At 32.5% G+C, this 23,202-nt stretch overlaps 1 protein-coding gene across 1 annotated transcript; it reads left to right on the top strand.

The window, feature by feature from the left end:
- The first annotated feature begins 2,492 nt into the window (after window positions 1-2,492).
- LOC145009084 (uncharacterized) lies at window positions 2,493-3,910 on the top strand. The gene is made up of 2 exons (XM_078967748.1): window positions 2,493-2,925; window positions 3,771-3,910. The coding sequence occupies exons 1-2, from the start codon at window positions 2,493-2,495 to the stop codon at window positions 3,908-3,910; spliced, it is 573 nt and encodes a 190-aa protein (XP_078823874.1).
- Window positions 3,911-23,202: the final 19,292 nt, after the last annotated feature.

The raw sequence follows: 23,202 nt of genomic DNA, 5'->3' as shown, positions 1-23,202 counted from the left end.
ATATTAAGTTGTTCCTATTTTCACCTCCCCTTCCCCCCCCCTGAAAATGTTAAATTGATGAATTAGTTTTTCTAAAAGGATTCAAATGCGGTGATTATACTTGATATTAAATTTTATGATGATGGTGATGATACACAAATAATAACGATGAAAATTCATAGTTTTTAAAGTATAAGGACGCTCTGATATCAAAAATTTTCAAATGCTATAATAAAATGATGATGAATAAGATTTTTATATATAGGCTCTTAAAGAGCCAATTAAGCACAGAATCCAAGATGATGACAAACTATTTATACTATTGACCTTATACTATTATAGGTCTTACAAACCGTCACATGACAACACTTTATGTTACGTTTTAAGGGGTGTTCCTATATACACGAATAAAATTGTGTAAGTTCTATTTTGAAAATATACACGAATAAAAATTGTGTAAGTTCTATTTTGAAATTTGAATGAGGATTTTCAATATTTTTTTTATTTTACTCCCTTCAACTTAGATGTAAGTTCAAAAATATATCTTTTTTTTTTTTTTTTTTTTTTTTTTTTTTTTTTTTTTTCTAATTTTTGTATTACACTCTAATAATTATTTTTTTTATCTTCCATCACTTTTGAATGAGGATTTTCATCTTCCGTCACTATTGATAAATATTTTTTAAATATTAATAAAAAAATTTAATTTGTTAAATAAGAAATATAAATATGAAACATTAACAAAAATAGAAGAGATAAAAATGAAAATTTGGTTTCAGATTCTTACGATTGATATGTGTACCGATAAAATGTATTGATATGTGTGCCGATAAAATGTATTAATATGTGTGCTGATAAAATGTATTAGTATGTGTGCCGATAAAATAATCATTTTATCGATAAAATATAATATTACAATTTTATACCTTCGGTTTACATTGTAGTTTTAGAAAAGACCCTAGATTTTATCAGTTTAAATCTTAAACCCTTAAAACTTTATTAATTTTGAAAACTAACAAGTAGAAACATATTAATTATTCATAAAAGTTGTTTAATTAAAATGATCTCATGAATACATTTACAAAAAAAGTAATAATGAATATTATTAAATATTAATAGAAAAAAATTAATTTGTTAAATAAAAAATATAAATATGAAACATTAACAAAAATAGAAGAAATAGAAGGGATAAAAATGAAAATTTGGTTTCAGATTCTTATGATTGATATTTGTGCCGATAAAATGTATTGATATATGTGCCGATAAAATGTATTAATATGTGTGCCGATAAAATAATCATTTTATCGATAAAATATAATATTACAATTTTATACCTTCGGTTTACATTGTAGTTTTAGAAAAGACTCTAGATTTTATCAATTTAAATCTTAAACCCTTAAAACTTTATTAATTTTGAAAACTAACAAGTAGAAACATATTAATTATTCATAAAAGTTGTTTAATTAAAATGATCTTATGAATATATTTACAAAAAAATAATAATGAAGTTTGTGTCTGCATGGACTGATAAGTTTCTTAACTTTGGCATTTTCTTATCTAAACAAAACATGGTTGACACCACACAAAGAAAAGTTTGTGTCTGCATGGACCGATAAGTTTCTTAACTTTGGCAATCACACAACTAATAGAGCTGAAAGTCAACATGCCAAGTTAAAAAGATATGTCGAAACATCACGATCAGATATCGCCAAATCATTGAAGCGTATTGCTGATGTTGTTGAGTCACAATACACAGGTATAAAAGCGAGTCTTGCGCATAACAAAATTTTCATTGTACATCGGTACTACGAAATACCACATCTAAAACCATTGTGTCGTTTCGTTTCAATTTATGCACTTGATATCATTTTCAAAGAATATGAGCGGTCCAAAGAATTTGGATTTGTTTATGAAATTGTGGATGTCAAGTACGTACAAGTTATGGGCTGCCATGTGCGCATGAACAAGCTATATTTGTTAAAAAAGGTTATTGTGTACCACTTCATTCAGTAGATAAGTTTTGGAAGAAACTTGATTTATTAGAATGCAAATTGTTAGAAGATGATAATTTGGGTTGTGCAGTTGAGGTAAATATATTTAATGCTCATTACAAAAAACAATGAAGACCTGTTAAGTTAAGTTTAGCAAGGAAGTTACTAAACTTAATCACGCCGTCAACAACTTCAGTTTCTGAACCTGCTACTCACTAAAATACTCGTGGGCACCCCTCCTTAAAGAAGAAACTTTTCAAGAAAACCCATATCGATTTAAACCACGACCAACCAACTCAACATCCACCACCTCAAGATCAACCGACTCAAGTGCCACCAACTCAATATCCGTCTCGACGTAGCATTTCTACTTATACGCCTGATTATATGCGGTCTAATTTGTTTGATCTAAACCAGGAACCGGATAGGCACAGTACGTACTTGTTCCAAGAACCTCCAATGTTCAACTCAACTTTTAATCAGGAACAATCGATGCATAGCTCGTACTTCAACCAAGAACAAGTAATGTATAATTCAGATCCACTTATGAATGAAATTCCGTATGAATTTCATCCATATGTCACAAACATACAAAACGTGAGGGGAGATGGAAATTGTGGATTTCGTGCAATAGCAACGTGTCTCGGTTATAGTGAAGATAATTGGCATCAAATCCGCTTAGATTTACAGAATGAGTTGTTAGCACACCGAGCTGAGTACGCAGATATTTTTTATTACGATTTAAACACCATACATCACTCATTGAATTTCAATGGATCACATTTCGCACCAACAGATCGTTGGTTGATTATGCCGGTCACTAGCTTTCTCATTGCTAACAAGTATAATGTAATAGTTATTTTTCTAAGCAAAGATAGTCCATCAATAGGTTTTCCACTATGGCTTGGTCCCCAAGACATCTCAACTCATAGAGTTGTTGTTATTGCTCTTGTTAGAGGTGATCATTATGTGAAGGTTGATTTACATGGAGCATATCCAATGCCTATTATTTTACCACTTTGACGTCACAACAGATCATCACGGTCTGCTAGATGGGAAACTGTTTATGCTGCTCGCCTGAATTCCTACATTTCTCCATTTGCAACACACAATAATTGTAACAATTCTACAATTATAATATCTGATAATTAATAAAATCAAATTTATGTTTTGTTGTTTATAGTTATAACATTTCTCCATTTGCACTGACTCATTCCCATCAAATTCTATATTTTACATTTTTGACAATTAATATCTTCAAATGGTCAAATTTAGTAACGGACATATATCAGTCAATCAATCATTCGTGTAATTGGAAATTGATTCCTGTATTTAGAAATACCCTATTTTTATTCAACACCCCACAACTTATAATAATAATCTATATTAAACCTTCAACTTTTTAATTCTTTTACTTTCAAACCTTTATTGCTAAAGTTATTTATATATAATAATATATTAAAAATATATATTTTTAACAACATTTTATAAATAATATTTTTAAAGTAAAAAAATTCCCGTAATTGTGTCCAAAATAATAGACACTATGAAATAGAAAATTTGAATTCGGGTTCATATCATGATATTATAAATATAAAAAAATATAAAAATTAAGCGAAAACAAAGGAGAATGTTTCAATCGTTATCTTTTTAAAATTATCTCTACCTATTTTCTCATATAGCCATAGGATGTTCCAGAAAAAACTTATGTAATTTTACTAAAATTACCATCTACCCACCGTTTAATTAAATAAAAATGACCTGGTTTCTAAGAAATACCAAAATTACCTTTCTTAATCATAGCATGGGGTGGTAGTGGTGGCGACGGTTGTGGTGGTAGCGGTGGTGGACAAGGTGATGGATGTGGTGGCGGTGGTAGTGACAACGATGATGAAGGTGGTGGCAAGGATAGCGGTGACACTGGTGGTAGCAGGGGTAGTTGAGGTTAGAGCGGCAGATGTGAAATACAAAGTTGAGGTTGAATCTCAAGATCTCTATTTTATTGTCAATATATTAGTTCTCCGTTTTAAATTTTTTAGACCTCTTCATTAATGTGATGTTATTTGTCAATGTATTTATTCTCTATTATAAAATTTAAGTTTTATATTAATGTTTGCATTAATTCACAAATAAAAAATATCTAATATATATAAAAATTAATTTTACATATTTATTTGAATCAACGATTATAATTTCGCATAACTAAAAAACTATCTCTTAAATTTATAATTTATTTAAAATAACGGATTAATAGTTTTAAATTTTTACTATACAATTTAATTAATTTTATAACCGTGGTTCCCACGGATTATAAACTAGTGTGTGTGTGTGTGTATATATATATATATATATATATATATATATATATATATATATATATATATATATATATATATATAGGGAATAGTGAATATACCCTTAAGGGTATATAAGCTTAGGTACCCAAACCTACCATAATACATCATTTTGTTTGATATAATCATTATAATGTCTTAAACTTCAACTCCTAACTTGATTTACTTTCAAGATTTTTGAAATTTCACTATTATATTCCTCTTACATCATATATATATATGCCGAAGACCTACTAAGCTATATATATTATAGTTAAAAATGAAAATTATGTAAAATGAAGATAAATGTAAAATTTATAAAAATCTTGGAGTTAGATTAAGTTAAAAGTTGAATTATAAGAACATTGAACAATTACACAATGTGTATATATGATATAAAACGATATAATATGGTGAGTTTGGGTACCTAAGCTTATATACCCTTAAGGGTATATTCACTTTTCCCATATATATATATATATATATATATATATATATATATATATATATATATATATATATATATATATATATATATATATATATATATATATTAAAGTTGTAAAATAGTATAAGGTTTGATTTTAGAATTATTAAAAGTGTAAGGGCATTTAATGTAACTTGGAAAGGAACTTCTTGGTCAATTTGTATAACAGCCGTTTATGCAAATTTAATATAAATATATTTAGAATGGTCAAATTTGGTAACTGTCATATGTCATTTAATCAATTCATTCGTGTATTTGGAAGTAAATTCGTGCATTTAGAATCATCCTATACTTATTATCCTACCGATAATTAATAATTATAATTACAAAAACTACAAAATATTAAATTCATGAATTAGTTTTTCTAAAAGGATTCAAATACGAAAATATTAAATTCATGAATTAATTTTTCTAAAAGGATTCAAATACGATGTTGACAATGGTGATTACAATTAATATTAAATTTTATGTTTTTCTAAAAGGATTCAAATACCAAAATATTAAATTCATGAATTAGTTTTTTTAAAAGGATTCAAATACGATGTTGACAATGGTGATTACAATTAATATTAAATTTTATGATGATGACAATGATATAATTACCAAAACTACAACGATACGAAAATATTAAATTCATGAATTAGTTTTTCTAAAAGGATTCAAATATGATGTTGATAATGGTGATTACAATTAATATTGAATTTTATGATGATGGTGATGATACACAAATAATAACAATGAAAATTCGTAGTAAAAATTTTCAAATTAAATGATGCGATAATAAAATGATGATGGATAAGATTTTTATACCTGAATGGTGTATTAGATGATATGGATACAACTAAAGTCTTAAACACAAATCACGCTGATTTATTCATTACGGGCAAAGCCCAATTTATAGGCTCTTAAAGAGCCAATTACACACGTAACCTTTATATTATTGCAATCATATGATTGCAATACGGCAAACCATTTATACTATTGACGCTTACACTATCACGGATCTTACAAACTTTATGTCACATTACATTATTACTAACCGACAAACACTTTATGTCACACTTTACAATTATTATCCTACCCACACTATTTTATAACGACGAATAATCATAATTTGACTAACTGTTATTGGATGAAATTTCCTGAGTGTCTTTGTTGGGTTTTTTTGTGGTTGAGTTGCTAGCTGCTTCTTCCTTTGGTGCGGAGTATAATGATAATATTTGTAATTTTTGTTGTAACTGATTTTATTCATGTTTTACTGCTTCTAGCTATCTGAGTAAAAGTTTTTTTGTTCCTACTTTTGTTTGAGTTGATGTTGTACTTGCTTCATGATGGCTTCCATTCTCTCGTATGCACGTGTCAGCTATGTGATTATTTTATCTTTTTATATACCTGGGATAGGAATGAAATTGATGTAATTGCAATTGCCATCGAACCAGTTGATCACGACAATAATCATCTTGTAATTTATAGCGCCAAAAGCCTAGTAGATACTTTGAGTGTGTGCATATGCTAGAAAGCGTGTTTAGTCCGTATCATTAAAAATTAACTCAGATCGTCCCTTATTTGGTGGTGATGTTTTGGTCTTTCCGGAGATGAAAGAAATGTAAGGAAAGAAAAAAAAAAAAGGGGGGGGGGAGGGGTGGGTGTATATATATATATATATATATATATATATATATATATATATATATATATATATATATATATATATATATATCTTTTTTTTATTAACTGAAAAATGATAAAACAAATAGAAAAATTAAAACACAAATTGTAAAGGGTAAAATAGTCTTTTTATGTCTGAAGGGATGAAGTGTGCAAAGTTAAAACAAACGAGGGACAATCAGAGTTAATTTTTGAAAATAGAGACTAAACATGCTTTCTGGCATGTTCACGATGGACGATTGATATAATTTACCCAAAAAAAGATATTTTTGTAAACCGAAAAACTAACTATTTAGTTTTTTATTATTTAGAAAACTCACTTTTTTCGTGATTTAGTTTGATTTCCATACCTAAAAACTGAAAAAATTGAAGAAATGCTCAAAATCTTTGTCATATTATGTGTATATGTAATTGATTAAGTGTGTTAAAAGTTAAATAATCGGTTATGATTTTACAATTTTTATTGAGAATTAAAATAATAACCATGTGTTGGTCTAGTGTGTTATTATATTTTATAAAGTTATGTGTTTTAGCATTGTGAACGAAGAAACCTAATAAAAAAAAACAAAAAACCAAGGAAAATAGAAACTAAAACGAAAATACTTGTAACTTGACTTCTAATGACTCAATATATATATATATATATATATATATATATATATATATATATATATATATATATATATATATATATATATATATATGGGTTCAATTGAGAAAATAAATAAGGTTGAGAATGGGGGAATCATTCTCTGCCACTCATTTAATATAAACATAAAAAGACACGGTGACAAACTTGTAAATATGATAATAACCTTCAATCTCAAATACGTAACTGTATAGAAATTTCGATCGTTCATCATCTAAATTTCTCCTCCAACCTTCAACAATCATCCAGATTTCATCAGTTAAACCATAATCAATATCATCCGGTGTTAATCAATCATCGATCTTCGTCAATAACATGTTTATCAACACGATTCAACAGTTAACAACAAAAATTCGTTTTTGGTTCTTTTAATCCAACCTTAAATTCTGCTTGAATATGATTAGATCTTCAACATCTACGATTTATTGTACTCCCAACGTTATTAGATCAATATCATCGATAATCAACAAAAAATCCACTTCATATCATTCATTCAACATCGATTCTCAAATAAAACTTCAAAATTGAGGTTAGAAAAAGATCAAATCGTTTTTTTTTTGAAAAATTTCATATAATTCTCTATCTATCTACTATTTTGTAAGATTTAAATAGCTAAAGTATCATTTTTTAACATTTTTAAAAAAGTTAAATTGTATGCACTCCAACTGTTTGATGAAATGCATAAACTAAATTACCACGTTATATTCATATATGAATATGTTTTCTCACCTGAATCAGTATATGATTATTAAAACAAAAAAACAAATATGCAAGTCTGTATATTGTTCATATTTTAATAACATATAAAAATTATATATATATATATATATATATATATATATATATATTTGTGAAAACACATTGTAATATTCATATATGAATATACTGTGTAATATTCATAAGTGAATATATCATCTAATATTCACAAGTGAATATACTATGTAATATTCATATGTAATATACCATGTAATATTCAGATATGAAAATATTATCTAATATTCATAAGTGAATATACCATCTAATATTCACAAGTGAATATATTATGTAATATTCACAAGTGAATGCATCGTCTAATATCCAAATATGAATATACTATGTTTAGTATATGCTATAGTCATATATGAATGATACTTAAATTGTAAAAAAAATTAGTCATAGTTTTTATTCATAAGTGAATAACGAATGTACTATAGTAAAAATCTGACTCATTTTTATTCACTTATGAATGACGATAGCTGAAAATATAAAAAATTAAATTTTTTATTTTATCTTAAAACAATATTAATATGGATGTCTATTTGTAGAGAATAAAAAATCATGAATTTTAGTATATTTAAAATCATTTTTCGATAAAAATAACTTCTTAAAAATTAAAAAAAAAAAAAACGAAAAAAACTATGTTTTTGTATATATTAAGGTAATGCTTAGCATAGTTTAAGGAAACATGTTTTGTTGGAAAATACATATGTATTCCTTTCTCATTTCCACTACTAAGACGGATGCTTTTGCGGCAAAAATAAATGAGTGGTTGAGAATGATTCCCCCATTCTCAACCTTTTTTTTTTCTCAATTGGACTCTCTCTCTCTCTCTCTCTCTCTATATATATATATATATATATATATATATATATATATATATATATATATATATATATATATATATATATATATATATATATAGGAATGATCATTTGACAACTTATAATTTCTCGAGAACCCGAGAACTAATTTTAAGCCATTAGATAAAAAAAATGAAAGGTCAAGATGCAAGGTGGCGTTATTGTAAATAAATGAAAAAAAAGAGGCTAGGGCAACTTAAATAAATGGGAAAGGTGCATTATAGGAAAAAAAATTATAAAAATATAATTAGATAATATTCTAATCTACGATCTGATAAACTAAATTTGCAACTCCTCCCTCTTTCTCTCTGACATACGATCGATCGACCCTCCTCCTCGCAACGAGCTTCTCCTCTAGTTCTTCCCTTCATCAACCTTTCCCAGGAGCTAGATTATCTTCCGTGTTTCATTATCTTTACATGCTCCATCGATGATTTGCTCATTGAGTACGTCGCTTTTTCTGAAAATCAACACCACTGTTGAATTATTATTACCCCCATCGGTTGGACTACGATTATCTTAGTGAAGGTGATGATGTACTTCGAAAACTCTTATTCGGTTATTCGTCTCAGTATAGGTAGTAAAATCATCCTCTTTGGTCTGCTATTTATGATTTCAGCTATAATCTGCTATAATTTACCTCTGAATTGATTGATTATTTAGGTTATTGACTTAGGTTATTAGTTGCGAGTATTGAATTAGTTGGTTATTCCTATATGATAATTAATTTTTTATGCTTATCGTTGAGAAACCGGATAATATTTGTCTATAAGTATCGGTAATGTGTAAGAGTGTGGAATTCGAAATAGGTTTAAGAGATTAATTGGTTAGTAATTCGAACTGAATTTGGTCCGATTTTTGTAAAGATCGTCTTGCTAATTATGTAGTTATGCTGGATGTGGTCATTTCAGTTATTGATTTAATGTTGTTGGCGTGATAGGGGGAATGAATTTCTTTATGAGTGTTAATACTTAAACTCAAGGTGAGCCTCATTCAATGCTTGTTGCAATGTCCAATGGTCACCACACTATTTGTAAGGACTCTGAGAAGGTAAGTATGTACACAAATACAGATTTTCCAGTTAGATGGCAAACTTTTTGAGGATTCTAAAGTGACTTAAATCTGCCCAGAAGACTTCAGATTTGATGAAGTGATGAATCGAGAATATATCATAGTAATCAAGTAAATGAACAAAGAATGTAAATAGAATATGATTTTAGCTCATATTATGCTTTCAATGTTTACAAAGAGAAAATCTAGACAAGACGAATACTGATTCTTATCTAACTCTAAGTAAAGTCCCTATTTTTAGGAGACGTGAAAGCATACAAAAAATTACAATGGCTAAACATTAAGTTTCGATATAAAGTGCCTTGTAAAATAACATTAAAGATTTCAACATATTACAATTAAAACTTCGACCCTTACAATCTCCCTCTTTGTAATAATGTCGAACATTTCAATTCGTGATAATTTGAGCAGCAAAAAGCATTACCCTTCGAATCTCAGTATACCAAGACAAAACCTTCTTCAACCCCTTCTTGTCTCCTTGATTGTTCTTTGAACAGTTATTCATACGAACAATGAAGTTCATATATTGAGATGTGGTATACCTTTCCACTTCGGATGCTGGGAACAAAAATCTTTTAGCCTTCCCATTTTTATCCTTTCATGTGAAGACTAACCCAAATGGCTTCAAGCATATCTCCCCATCTACATACTTCTTTAACTCAACCTGAGACTTTGGTATTTCCATAGGAACTTTTACTTGTACCCCTTTTGTTGTTGCCAACTCCACATCAGTCAGGGCCAAACATTCATAGTAATTATCTATGAATATTTTGATGTGAGCAAGGCCTAGTCTAAATACTTCTGGGTCAGTTCCTTGCAGATGCGAAGAATTTTTGTCTTTCAAAAGTAATGAAACTTGTATGAGATCATACAAGTTCATTAATAGAAAATCATCTACTGAGAACTCACAGATTTTGTTGTTATCTCTTGTCACATGGTATCGAAAAATCTGCATCATGTCTTCAAACAAAACATCCTTTGTTATACTGTTCACCTTTTTGATCTTTACTAGAGACCATATCTCCTCTGGTACTTTCCCAAGAACAACATGAAACCTAAGTTTCATGTAGGTATAATCATCTTCATTTTTAAACTTTTCAGCAATCTTGAATTGAGCCATTATGAACATCATCTCGTTAACTGGAAAATCAAGCTGACTCATATATGTGTTTGTAACCACATAGCTTTGTTTTGGCTTCTTCTCAAAAGCATACATGTGATTATAAGCCACTTTTGCTTTGATTGTCTCATTGTTTTAATGCTTGCTTGGATGTCGCTTATTCATTCCAGGAGGATCATTTGCATGAAGTTGAAGAATACTTTGAATTACTCTTTGTTTCTCCATCTCTGCTTCAATTTCGACTTTTCTTTCTTCTTTAGTTTTCTCAACAACAATTGTTTTTCCTCTGTCTTTATTCCCAGGGTTTTCAATAACATCCTTTGGTTTTGAACTACTTCCCCCTTCACTAGATGATCGAATCACTATACCCTTGGTGATTGGCTTTGTAGTCACAATTGTCGAACTCACTGGACCAGCTGTTGAAATAATTGGATTTGTTGTTGGTAATTTCATGGAGAACACTTTTCCAACAACCTTTGCCTCTTCATTCGTATTTCCACCAACCTTCCTTTCTCCCCCTTACACCCCTGTTATAACAGGTGGGGCATCCGTTGGTAAAAGATTTGAGATTCTTGACAAATGGGCCAATTGTTTCTATAGAATAGCTTCAAAATGAGTAAACTTCTGAGATAAAAACCCAGGAGTTATTAGTGGAGAAGAGCTGGACTTTGATATTAAAGCTTTCAAATCTTTGAAGTGATTATTGATCTCAGCAAAACTAGTGGATTCTGTAGTGGACAATTGAGAAAGCTGTGGACTCATGGCTTCATATAACTTGACGAACTTGGCAACAACCTCAACAATAATGTCAATTTGCTGGGTTAAAGAAGCATAATCACGTTGCACCACTTCAATTTCTTTTGCCATGTCTTCTTGAAGATCTTGAAGCTTGAAATTAACATCTTCTCTTACCTTTTTGACATCTTGAACAAACATCACATGTATTTCTTTTGCAAGCCTTCGAAAATCTTGAACTTCACCATTAAATGTTGAAGATTGAGATTTGATGAGAGGTTCATTATTTTGATCATTTAAATCTACTTTCTCCATTATGCGTGATTCAGACGCCTGAATCAGTGTAGAACATTTGCTAAGCATTCTGGCTTCAACTGCTTTAAGCATACCATCAATCTCCATACCTAACACAGAGTTGCTACCCCTATATCCGCCTAAGATTGAATAATCGAATTTAACTTCTTATTAAGAATCTTGAATTGCTTCATAGACAAAAACATATGATTTGGAAAATTTTCCTCCTCATCTTCAAATTCAAGCACTTCAAAAGTTCCTCCAAACCATGTATCTTTGTTGTCAGAATCTTCAAGAGGTTTGGGTGGCTCATTCGATTTTGGTGGATCAGTGGATTGGGAAGAAAACAATGTAGTAAATGGTTGGTTAAGGATTTGAGTGAAAGTCAGTGAAGATGATGTTGGAACGGTAGAAATGATAACTGGTGGTAACAAAACAGAAGTAGTGGAGATGGGTGCAGAAGAAACAATAACTTGAATACCTTGGGATAACAAAACATCACTCATTCAAACATTCGCAGCTGTATCAAACACGTTTGCAAAAATGTTTGAAGCTGGAACCTTCTCAGTAACTGATTTGGTTACCACAACTTCGAGTGGAAGTGTAGAAATAGGCAAGGTAATAGCTGAAGTGATAATTGGAGATGAAAGAGTTGGAAAATTCGAACCTAATGGTGTCTCTGGTATGATCTCACTTTCGGAAGAAAAGTCACGAATCACTAACTTTTGTTTCTTGCTCTTCTTGCTTATCTTCTTCGCCAAATCTTCTGCCCTTCGCTTCTTGGAGGAAGGTGATCTTGGAGCAGGAATTTCTCGAACAAGCACTCCTTTGCGATTTAGTTGAGCTTTACGAACAATCAGAGAGTGATCATCAGACGAAGATCGATGATTATGAGAAAAATTCCTCAGACATTTTAATAACCCAGATTTCGAAGAAATGACTTCCTTCGAGGATTCAGCAACATGTTTCGTCTCAAGCTTTGTAACTTCAGAAACAACCTTCTGTGGAGACTTAACTATTTTCTTTGGACTTTTGGTAACAACATCTGCAGCCTCGTTTGTTACATTCTTTGTTTTCTTAGAAGAACCCCCTTCACTTGTTTTCAACAAGACCCCAGTTTCTACTGAAGGATTAATATGCTTCAAATATTCCACCAGTATAAGATTCGTAGGATCAACCTTCTTTAACATTCCATCAGGAATTCTAGCAACAATTGGAAATATATCTACATCATCTTCAACTGTTTTTGGAAAACGATATTTTATGAACTCTGCCTTGACCTCATCTTCTGGAACTGCAATACCCTCCTTTTGATAAACAGATTGAAGAATCAGACTCAAATACCTTGCATACAAAATAACCTTCACCACATTTGTATTTTCCAGACTTTTGATGAACTCTTTCCATAGTTAGGTAGCATAATCAACGTTTAAATCATAACATAGACTTCCATCCTCCCCTTGTCTAACCCCACACTTCGCCCAATTAAGCAATGAAGATAAATGCCAAATAAGAAATTACAGATATAGGGCAGAATAGAATTCTTGAATTTGCTGATTTTGAGAAGAGGTGGCTGATGTCCCATCTCATTAACATATGAATGATCTGAGCACTTATGATTTGAACGAATGGAGAAGAATTTGGAATTGCCAAGATCTGAGTAAAGGTTTTCTTTGTAAGCCTCACTCGTTTATCATTCACCAGATTGAATGTAATGACATCAGTGGCTTTGTTTTAAGATGCAGTAGAACCCGCCATTCACAACCAGGAAAGTGGAACTTCAAAAGCATTGAACATTGCCGTGGCGAGACCAGAGTGTTGAAGAGCCACAATCAACATCTGTAGTTCTTCCGGATATAGTGACACATCGGCTTCAACCTGATAATTGGTGCTTGGAATCTTCATGATTGGTTGTGAAAAAACTTCTTCAGTAGTAGTATTCTGAGTATCAGCCATCGTTGGAAAGTTTGAACATAAATTTTGAAGATCAGAGAATTAGGGTTTTTTGATCGTCTATGAGTTTGAACGTATAAGTATAAAAGCATATAAGAACCTCCTTTTATACGTTTCTTGTAAATTTGAAATTGAAACGGTTTGAGCATTAAATGAAATCCGACATGGCTCCTTGAAACTCGCACCCGATAGCCGATAAACAAGACATGCGTGAAAAAGAGTCCATCACATCACCTTGAAACCCAGAAGGAATACAAAGAGTCTTGTCGAACAGCCTGTTTGTACTATTCAAGAGAATTGTAACCGTCATTATCCTTCGTTAGGAGGTATGGCTCTTTCACTTTTAGGTTGAAAAGCGAAGTCATTTGTGAGAGTTTCGAAATCATCAGCCTGAGTTGGTAATATTCAGAACTTCAAGGATTTCGTGAGTGCAGTGTGCCAAAAAATAACATGAGAATCAATCTTAACAAAAATTTGGAATTTGTGATGTCGAAAATGAAAATTTCAACACAAACGCAGTTAAACCTCGGTCAAAGATTTCTTCATATCATCAAGAGAGATAATCAACTGCTTGTGCGGTATCCCATGAAATATAGTTGAATACTTATAAAGAAGTATCAAAAGACTTCTTTTTCAAGGTTTTGTGGGTGGCTTAAAATTTCGATACATATCAACCTAAACATAAGGTGAGTAATTGTAATCGAAATTACCTATTTGAATAGTGTAGTCAATAACAAGTTTGCTTTCAAAAGATATTTGAAGTGACTTAGAAAGTGGTGGTTGTCGAGGCCAACAAAAATAATAACCCTAAATACTACACACTAAAATAGTGTATAGTGGTAAAGGGATCGAATCCACGGAGATTGGTTCAATTTAATAACTCTATGAAAGATCTCTTTGTAAAAATACTTGCAAAATGACAATAAATTAAAAATAGGGGGTTTTGGTGTTTTAAAATACTTGAAACCAAATATAATTAAACTACAATTTAAATTGACAATCTAACGAAAACAAGATTTAATGTAAAATCAATAAGGGAGAGATGGTTGACTTAAGGTTTCCTCACTTTGACTTTTTGTTGAACATGTCATTTGAATCCAATGGTGCAATACTTGTTTTAAATCCTTAATTTGGCTATAGTAATCCAAGGAACTTGAGATTACCTAGACTTTTCTTAATTGTTGAAATGGTTAGAGAAGCTCATAACAATTTCCTTAGTCAAAGTCACTAATTCCAATAAGCATGTAATTAGTGAAAGTCAATTAGCATTAAGAACCAAAAAGTCACCAAATCCAAGAGGAGTCAAAAGCTTCCACTACCATGTTGGAGAAAATGTTTTTATGATTGTGTGAAGTAAAACTAACACAAGAATCACTTGTTGCTTGCTAATTTGAAGATCCTTTACTTAATCAAGAAATTAACCAACTAATCATCACAAACACATTTAAACTCATAAATAAAAACATACAAGTAGTGATAACATGTTAAAACACAAAATTCTTTCATAAAGATTCAAACACAAGTTCATGGATTCTTCGATATTCAACAAAAGTTCAAAGGATTCAACAAAAGTCAACCAAGATTTGTTTAGCCAAGCATGGCTAAACTCAAGTAAACAAAGTTAGATAAGATTGTACCAAACATTTGACAAGAATCAAGAGATTAAAAGAAGATGTTCTTGAGGTGTTCTTGGCCTTCAAAAGTCCTCCAAACTCTAGAGAGAAAGTGTCAAAATCGGACATCTAGGATGAGGCTGAATAGGCACACCAACCTTCCTAATATAGAGCTCTAGACAAAATCCCGAATTTGCCCTTTTCAGGAATCCACGTGGGCCGCAGGGAATCTTACGCGAGACGCGTGATTGCAACAAAATTTTGGGCTTCTTCAAGTCTTGGGCCCCCACAACTATTCTATTGGCCCATTTCGAGTCCAATCAGCGTCTAGCCTATTTTTCTTCAACGTTTCTTCAATTTGAGTTCAATTTGCCTCTCCAAATCACTCAAAGCTTCCGCAAACTCCCAAACATTGATCTTGCACACTCAAGAATTGTCCCGTGCCTTTCAAATTTAAAGTTCAACGCTTCCACGCCTTTAAGGAATTGACAATCCTACTCCATGAATCACCTCCACAACTATCAAGCACGAAATCCCCATTGCCCTCAAGTCCAATCGTCTCCCAAAAATCCCGTTCCGCTAGTCTCCAAAAAAATCTGCAAAAATGCTCAAGAAACTAGAAATTACCCGAAATGCTCAGAAAAATAACAAAAAGGAAAATATGCATGGAAATTAACTAAAATGCGAATGAAATGTTCTAAAAAACTATAAAAAGAAGTAAATAAAATGAAGCTATTAGAAATCAAATGAAACTCACACATAAATCATAATCAAGAAAAAATTTATGCTGTATCCTGTTGGGTAACAAACATCGTGGATTTCGATAGTTTGACCACTAAAAAGAATTGAATATGATTTGGATTTTCAAAATTTTGTTACCGAAACAAATGTTTCGTTAAAATATGGAACATAGTTCCCCGTTAATTCATTAACAAGGTTTAGAAATTTGGGTTTCACTTTCATCATGGCCTCATGATGTCAAATCATTAACACAAAATGTTGTAATGTCTAAGTCTCGACTGGTATGATCAAAGACAAATTAAGTGAGATTGGTATGATGTTAATTTGAGATCTTTTTATTAATATTTCCAAAAATAAAAAAAATTAAGTGAGATTGGTATGATGACGATCATGCCCTTAATGAGTTGATTTTGATCCAACGCTCCACCTTTAGTTCTTAGGTTCTCGGGAAACTTTGAGTTCTCAACGGATCTCACCCATATATATATATATATATATATATATATATATATATATATATATATATATATATATATTAAACAACAAATCCAATTATTCCTAAACTATTCCTTCAATTTCACCTACGTCCTTGATGTAACTTGAACCTTGAACCTCAAGGTGAGAAGACAACACATAAATTCCAGCTGTGTCTATAACACCCGGTCTCAGGTATGCATTTTAATTTAACTCAAACTTCATATTTTTACCTTTGGACTCGACGATTTGGAGGCTCAACTCGTCGAGTAGGATCGACTCTGGGATGGGGGATTAAGTGACCTACTCGACGAGTTGGAAGACCGACTCGACGAGTAGGAGCTGTCTGAGTGAAACCCTAAGTTGGAGGGTTGTCACCCTATTTAAACAACTTATGAGGCTTCTACCCCAGCATCCATCACCCCCAAGACCTGTCGTCGAACCCCTAAGCAGCTGCGAGCATCTTTGAGCTATTTAGTGCCATTTTGAGTAATCTTGTGCAATTTGGAGCTTGTGTGAAGAAGAGGAAGAAGGAGGGCTTCAAGAGAAGGTTGTAGATCCAGGAACAACATCATCTTCTCTTCACTTTCTGGTAATAAAGCTTCATACTTGATTTGTGGTTTCTTAGATCTCATTGTGGTCATTTTTATGGAGTTTTGGGCCAAGAAGCTTGATTCATGGGACGTGGATGTCCCAAGCTGATACACCTTCAGATCTGGAACCTTGAAGGGTCCTCATGGCATAAAGGTGACATCTTTATGGCCATGAGAACAACATCCATGTAATAAACCCCATTTTTGGTCCTTTGAGCATAAGAGTACCATGCATGCATGTAAAGTTCATGACTTTACGTGTTATATCGACCTTAGGAGCCTAGATATACCTTTTGGATGAGTTTTGCACAACAAAAATTGTGTTATAGACTTGGACATTAGTTGATTCAATGAGTCGTTCTTGGGACTCGGCGAGTCGGGGGTTTGGTTCCCCAACCTTTTATGATTTGAAGGGATTCAGTTGATTTTAGAAGGGATTTAGATGAGTCCAGAAGAAGGACTTAATGAAATAAATGTAGTTATGGACCTGGAAACCATGGGACTCGGTGAGTGTATGAACGCACTCGGCGAGTCCAAGGCAATCTCCCAACCCATGAAGACAGACTCGACGAGTTGTTCATACAACTCGGCGAGTCACAGACTAGACACGCTCATATGATGAAGATGAACTCGATGAGTTCAAGGAGGAACTCGGAGACTCTGTTAAAGATTGTCCCGATGTTATGATAGAAGGAGAACACATTGAGTTCTTGCTAGACTCAACGAGTAGAGTCAGGTTGGAGACAGATCAAAGAATAGGGACTCGACAAGTTGACGGACCAAGTCGGCGAGTCGAGTCAATTGAATGTTGACTTTAACCAGGATATTGACTTTATCCAGGGGTAAAATGGTCATTTTACCCTAAGATTAGTTATTAGTTTTTGACTAAGTATCCTTATGGAAATTTATAGGCGTAGAGTCGCCGGAGCAGCAGGCAGAGATTTCTCACCCAGAGTTTCAACAGTCAGACATATGAGGTGAGTTTCCCTTTAGTAGGAATGAGTCTAAGGCACGAATGATGGCACGTTTATGTAGTTACAACATGCCGAGGTAAGCCCGATGTTGGGTTTAACCCGATTCAGTTTATTCTAGACCTTGGTCCGATGTCGGGGTGGTCCCGAGAAATAGTCTAATATGCTTGATGTTTTTGTGAATCATGCATGTGTATGTTATGTGTTATGTGTTCTGGACTCTGGTCCGATGCCGGGCAAGCCCGATGCAGTTTATGTGACTATATTATACGTTTAAGTTTATGTTATGATTCAGTTTATTCCGGACTTTGGTCCGATGCTGGGTGGGGCCCGATGTAGTGGGCAGGGTCCAAGTTATTATAGACTTGGGTCCGATACCGGGTGGGGCCCGATGCAGTGGGCGGGGCCCATGTTATTTCGGATTTTGGTCCGATGCCGGGCAGAGCCTGATGCAGTGGGCGGGTCCAGTAGTTGTTATATGTGCTTTGTATGATATGTGGTAGTTTTTTTTTTTTTTTTTTTTTTTTTTTTTTTTCCCGCGGGGGGGGGGGGGGGGGGGGGTGGGGGGGGGGTCACTAAGGTTCATGCTTACAGTTTCAGTTTTGGTTTCAGGTACTTCAGATTGCAAAGGGAAGGGATATGGAATGACACACACCACAGTTGATTAGCCTAGGAGTTTACTCTGATATTGTTTTTAGACTGTTATTTGTTGACATATTTTATGAGATTTGAGATATATTTTGATTAATTATTTTATGGATGAGATTATGTTTGTCAAATGATTTCAAAAACGAAATGTTTAGACTGTATTTTTGGGATTTTACAATGTCCACGACGGGACATGAATGACAAATCAAAATTCGAATCAAATACTTGATGATAACACTAACTTTGTAAACTCCTATTCTCGAGTTCATTTTTAAGGAGAGAAAAGAAAGGAAATGGCTGGAAGTGAAAGGAAAGTAAAAGAAATTGACGTTCCTAAGTTTCATTAAAGGAAGGAAGTGGAAAGTAATAAAAGGATCACAATTCTCCTAACTTTCCTTCCGATTTGGAAGGATTTGGAGAGAAAGAAAAGAATGTTTAATTTTCCGTCCACTTCTCTCCAACTTGGGAACACAAAGACGAATTTTTTTCTTTCTTTTCTCTTCGTTTCTCTCCTTACTTTCTTTTCTCTTCTTTTCTTTTCTTTACTACAACTTAGGAACGGGTACTAAAAGTCGCTTCATTTCACTATATTGAGCAATATTTATGGATTTTGCTCAATTAATTCAACAATAATTATTAAGCACTTTATTCTATTTTTTTAGAAAAACCTAACGTCTAGGGAAGCGACGATTGACGATTTCCTTTAATTGCCGGTGATTATTCCAACAGGTAAAGAGTATTGTACTTTCACATTCAACATGAAGGATAGATGGATGGGCGGTGAATCATGGTCTGAAGTTCGACACCATGCAACAAATTCTACACGTCAAAGGGCAACCCAAGTAAGTCTGGATCTCAACCGTGTAAATGTCGATGTTCAATCGTTCTATGTTATGAATTTCCCTGATTATGTGTTACCCAATGATCTATGGAAGGTTTGTTCATGTTTAGGAAAAATAGTAGATGGATGGGCAGTGAATCATGGTCTGAAGTTCGACACCATGAAACAATTTCTACACGTCAAAGGGCAACCCAAGTAAGTCTGGATCTCAATCGTGTAAGTATCTATGTTCAATCGCTCTATGTTACGAATTTCCCTGATTATGTGTTACCCAATGATCTATGGAGGGTTTATTCATGTTTAGGCAAGGTAGTAGATGTGTTTGTCTCTAAAAGATTGTCTCAGGTTGGAAAAATGGTTTTGATTTATTAGGTTTTCGAATATTACTAATGTTCAGAATATGGTGTAACAATTGTGTGATACTTGGTTTGGGTATCACAAATTATTTGCTAATATCCCAAGGTTTTCTTTTAAGGGTTCTTTGACTCAACGTTCCTTTCCTTCTAAAGTTTAATACAAGAGGTTCCCACGAACTCGTATGCTAGTGTTGCGAGGGGCTTTTCCTTGAATAATAGGGCTAAACGTTCGGAGGAGAATTTCATTGAAATTAATCAAGTGACTTTGTGGTGGATAAAAAACTAGCTTCTCTTGCTAAAGCTAGGGGTTTTCATACTCTTCCTAATATTCATATGTTATGCTTGGATGAAGGTTTTAAAGATTTGGAGATTCGTTATGTGGGTGGTCTTTGGGTTTTAGTTAAATTCAAATCCAAACATGCTTGCAAATGTTTTTTTTAGCTAATGATGCTCTAAATCGTTTTGAATAAAAAAACCATGGGATAGAAATTTTGTGCCTTTGAAAAGGATCATTTGGTTTGATGTGGAAGGTCTTCCTTTAAAAGCACGGAGTAAGGACACTTTTCAAAAAATCATTGCAAGATGGTGTACAATTGTTCATATTGATGATGATCTTAGGGAATATATTTATAAGAATCGTGTATGTGTTTTGACTACATGTCAAAACATTATTTATGATGTTGTAAAGGTATGTGTGGATGATTCTTTCTTTAGTGTTTAGGTTAAGGAGGCTCCTGGTTGGACTCCTTCTTTCCCACCTGGAGGTTTTAAAAGTGGGGTAAATGCTAGTGATGGAATTGGTAATAATGTAGACAAGGGGAGTGTTCACTCATTTCAGAAAAAGAAGATGATAATAAGTTTCAAGAAAAAGCAACACTTGGTAATTGGGGGAGTGGAAAAGGGCATTTTGTCCAGAATTCAAAGATTGAAATAAATATTCAATATGCACATAACAGGAATTTAGTTCATTTCTAGAAGAGCAATGCTGCTACTGTTAATGATACAGATCATCCAAAAACTCCAATTGCTGCTGAGGTTACGAAGGTTTGTTGTTCAGAGGCCGATCCATCAGAAGCAACTCCTGCTATCGTGTTTGCTGCTATGGCAGCTCTTATAGCAGTTGTTCTTCATACTGCTGTTCTATAGGTTTCTACACCTATTTTTCTAGCTGTAACTCTCAGTGTTGATTCTTTTGTGAAGGAGGCTACGAGTTCATTTAAACTGGTGGGATTCTCGTGTCGGTCTGGAAGATCTTCGGGTGTAGATTTGTTTGAAGATGCTTTGTCAAACCTATCTGGTTTTACAAATCAAATTCATACCACTTTTGGTGGAAGTAAATGTACATTTGATGGGTTGTTTACTAATGATTATCATAAAGATGAGTTTGATAAAACATTTCAAATGGGAGAGATTATTGGTTATGATATGAGTGGGTGTAAGAATCGAGTTTCTGATTTCTTTTGAAGGACAATATGATAGAAGTGGGTATCCATGAATTGTGTTTTGATAAACATTCAAGGAGCGGGTAACTTAGATAAAAGGACGTGGGTGAGATCCTTATGTCATAAGCATAAGGTTAATTTATTTATTTATATTTTATTTTTTTTTTATTTTTGCGATTCAGGAGACAATATTAGAGGAGGTTGGGTCGAGAATTAATATTTTTTTGGGATCTTTGAAAAAAAAACCATTTTTAAGCTTTAATGGGCCAATAACTATTAATGGGCCAAACCAAAAATCGGGCTACTCCTCTTGGGCCACTCTTTTGGGCCGAGGACCCCTCTTGGGTCGGTTAGCCCATTCAAAGTTTCGGTTAACCATTAGACAATTGCATGGACCATTGTGTTATGTGTTTAACTTTTGGGTTATTACTTCAACATGAAGTTTATCACATAGATCTTCATCAAAATTATGAGAACAGTATGTGTTATCATATATATTACATGTAAACCAGTAAATGTGGGTTATATACTCAGATATAGCAAAAACGAGTGTTGTATTGAAAGATGCATAACCTAAACTTAACAAAGAGCTTTCAACAAAAATGTTATATGTTATACATGGATTGTTTTGACCACCTTGAATGTAATATTTTTCAAAACTGTTTTACATGAAAAAGGTTTAGGTTTATACCTTTAAAATGACTACTTTCACGCATTCATAGATTTCTAAACAATATTTGGCGATTTTTACACAAAATGCCTACCATTTCAGGAATAATCTCGGACCAGTCTGTGAAGATGAAGAAATCACACTGGTTTGATGCCATTAAAAATTATGAGAAAAATTGTCAACAAAGTAGACTCACTTTCCAAACTCCCAGAGTTTATGGATCCAAATTTCTACTTACAATGATTTTTCTATAATTTTTCTAAAAACTGGGATAGAAAAGCCAAAAACCAGAAAATTGTTTTAACTTATTAAAAGTGCTTATACTTGTGTTTAGATGTAAGTTGTAAAGGTTGTAACCTTTTGAAAACACCTAGACATGATAACTTGTAGGTGCGTATACACTTGATCATATGAATATTTTCAATTACACTAGATATACTTAAGTTGTTTTACAAGAAAGGGAAGTCATAGTTTACGTAAATCTATTAAAGCTCTTGTGAGACTCTCCTTTAGTCGTACCTACCTACCGTATGTGGTAAGTCCTGTTAGTTATAACCAGAGTTTCCTAGAGGGAGACCGGGAGTTTGTGCATAGATCTATACGGGCTTGACATCCCAAACCTGAGCTATTCGCTACAGCTAGACTAGGCTAGTCTAGGGTGACAAATATCTTCTACGAAACCGATGCCTGAAGAGCGTCAAGACAGGCACTCCGTCATATTAGTATGGTTATAGTGACTCACATAGGGAATAAGAACACCATTTTGGTTTACGGGAAGCTTTAATTTGTTAGTTTTATTAAAAGAAATGAAACTATATATATATATATATATATATATATATATATATATATATATATATATATACACACACTATTCATTTTCATCATGGTCTTAGGGTTTAAGACTACAGTTCGCTATTAAGAAAATATTGGATTTTCTAGATACATTCATTTTTA

Source organism: Lactuca saligna, chromosome 1, assembly GCF_052625555.1.
Source record: "Lactuca saligna cultivar CGN05327 chromosome 1, ASM5262555v1, whole genome shotgun sequence".
NCBI lineage: Eukaryota > Viridiplantae > Streptophyta > Magnoliopsida > Asterales > Asteraceae > Lactuca > Lactuca saligna.
This window is presented reverse-complemented; position numbering and strand designations above follow the sequence as displayed.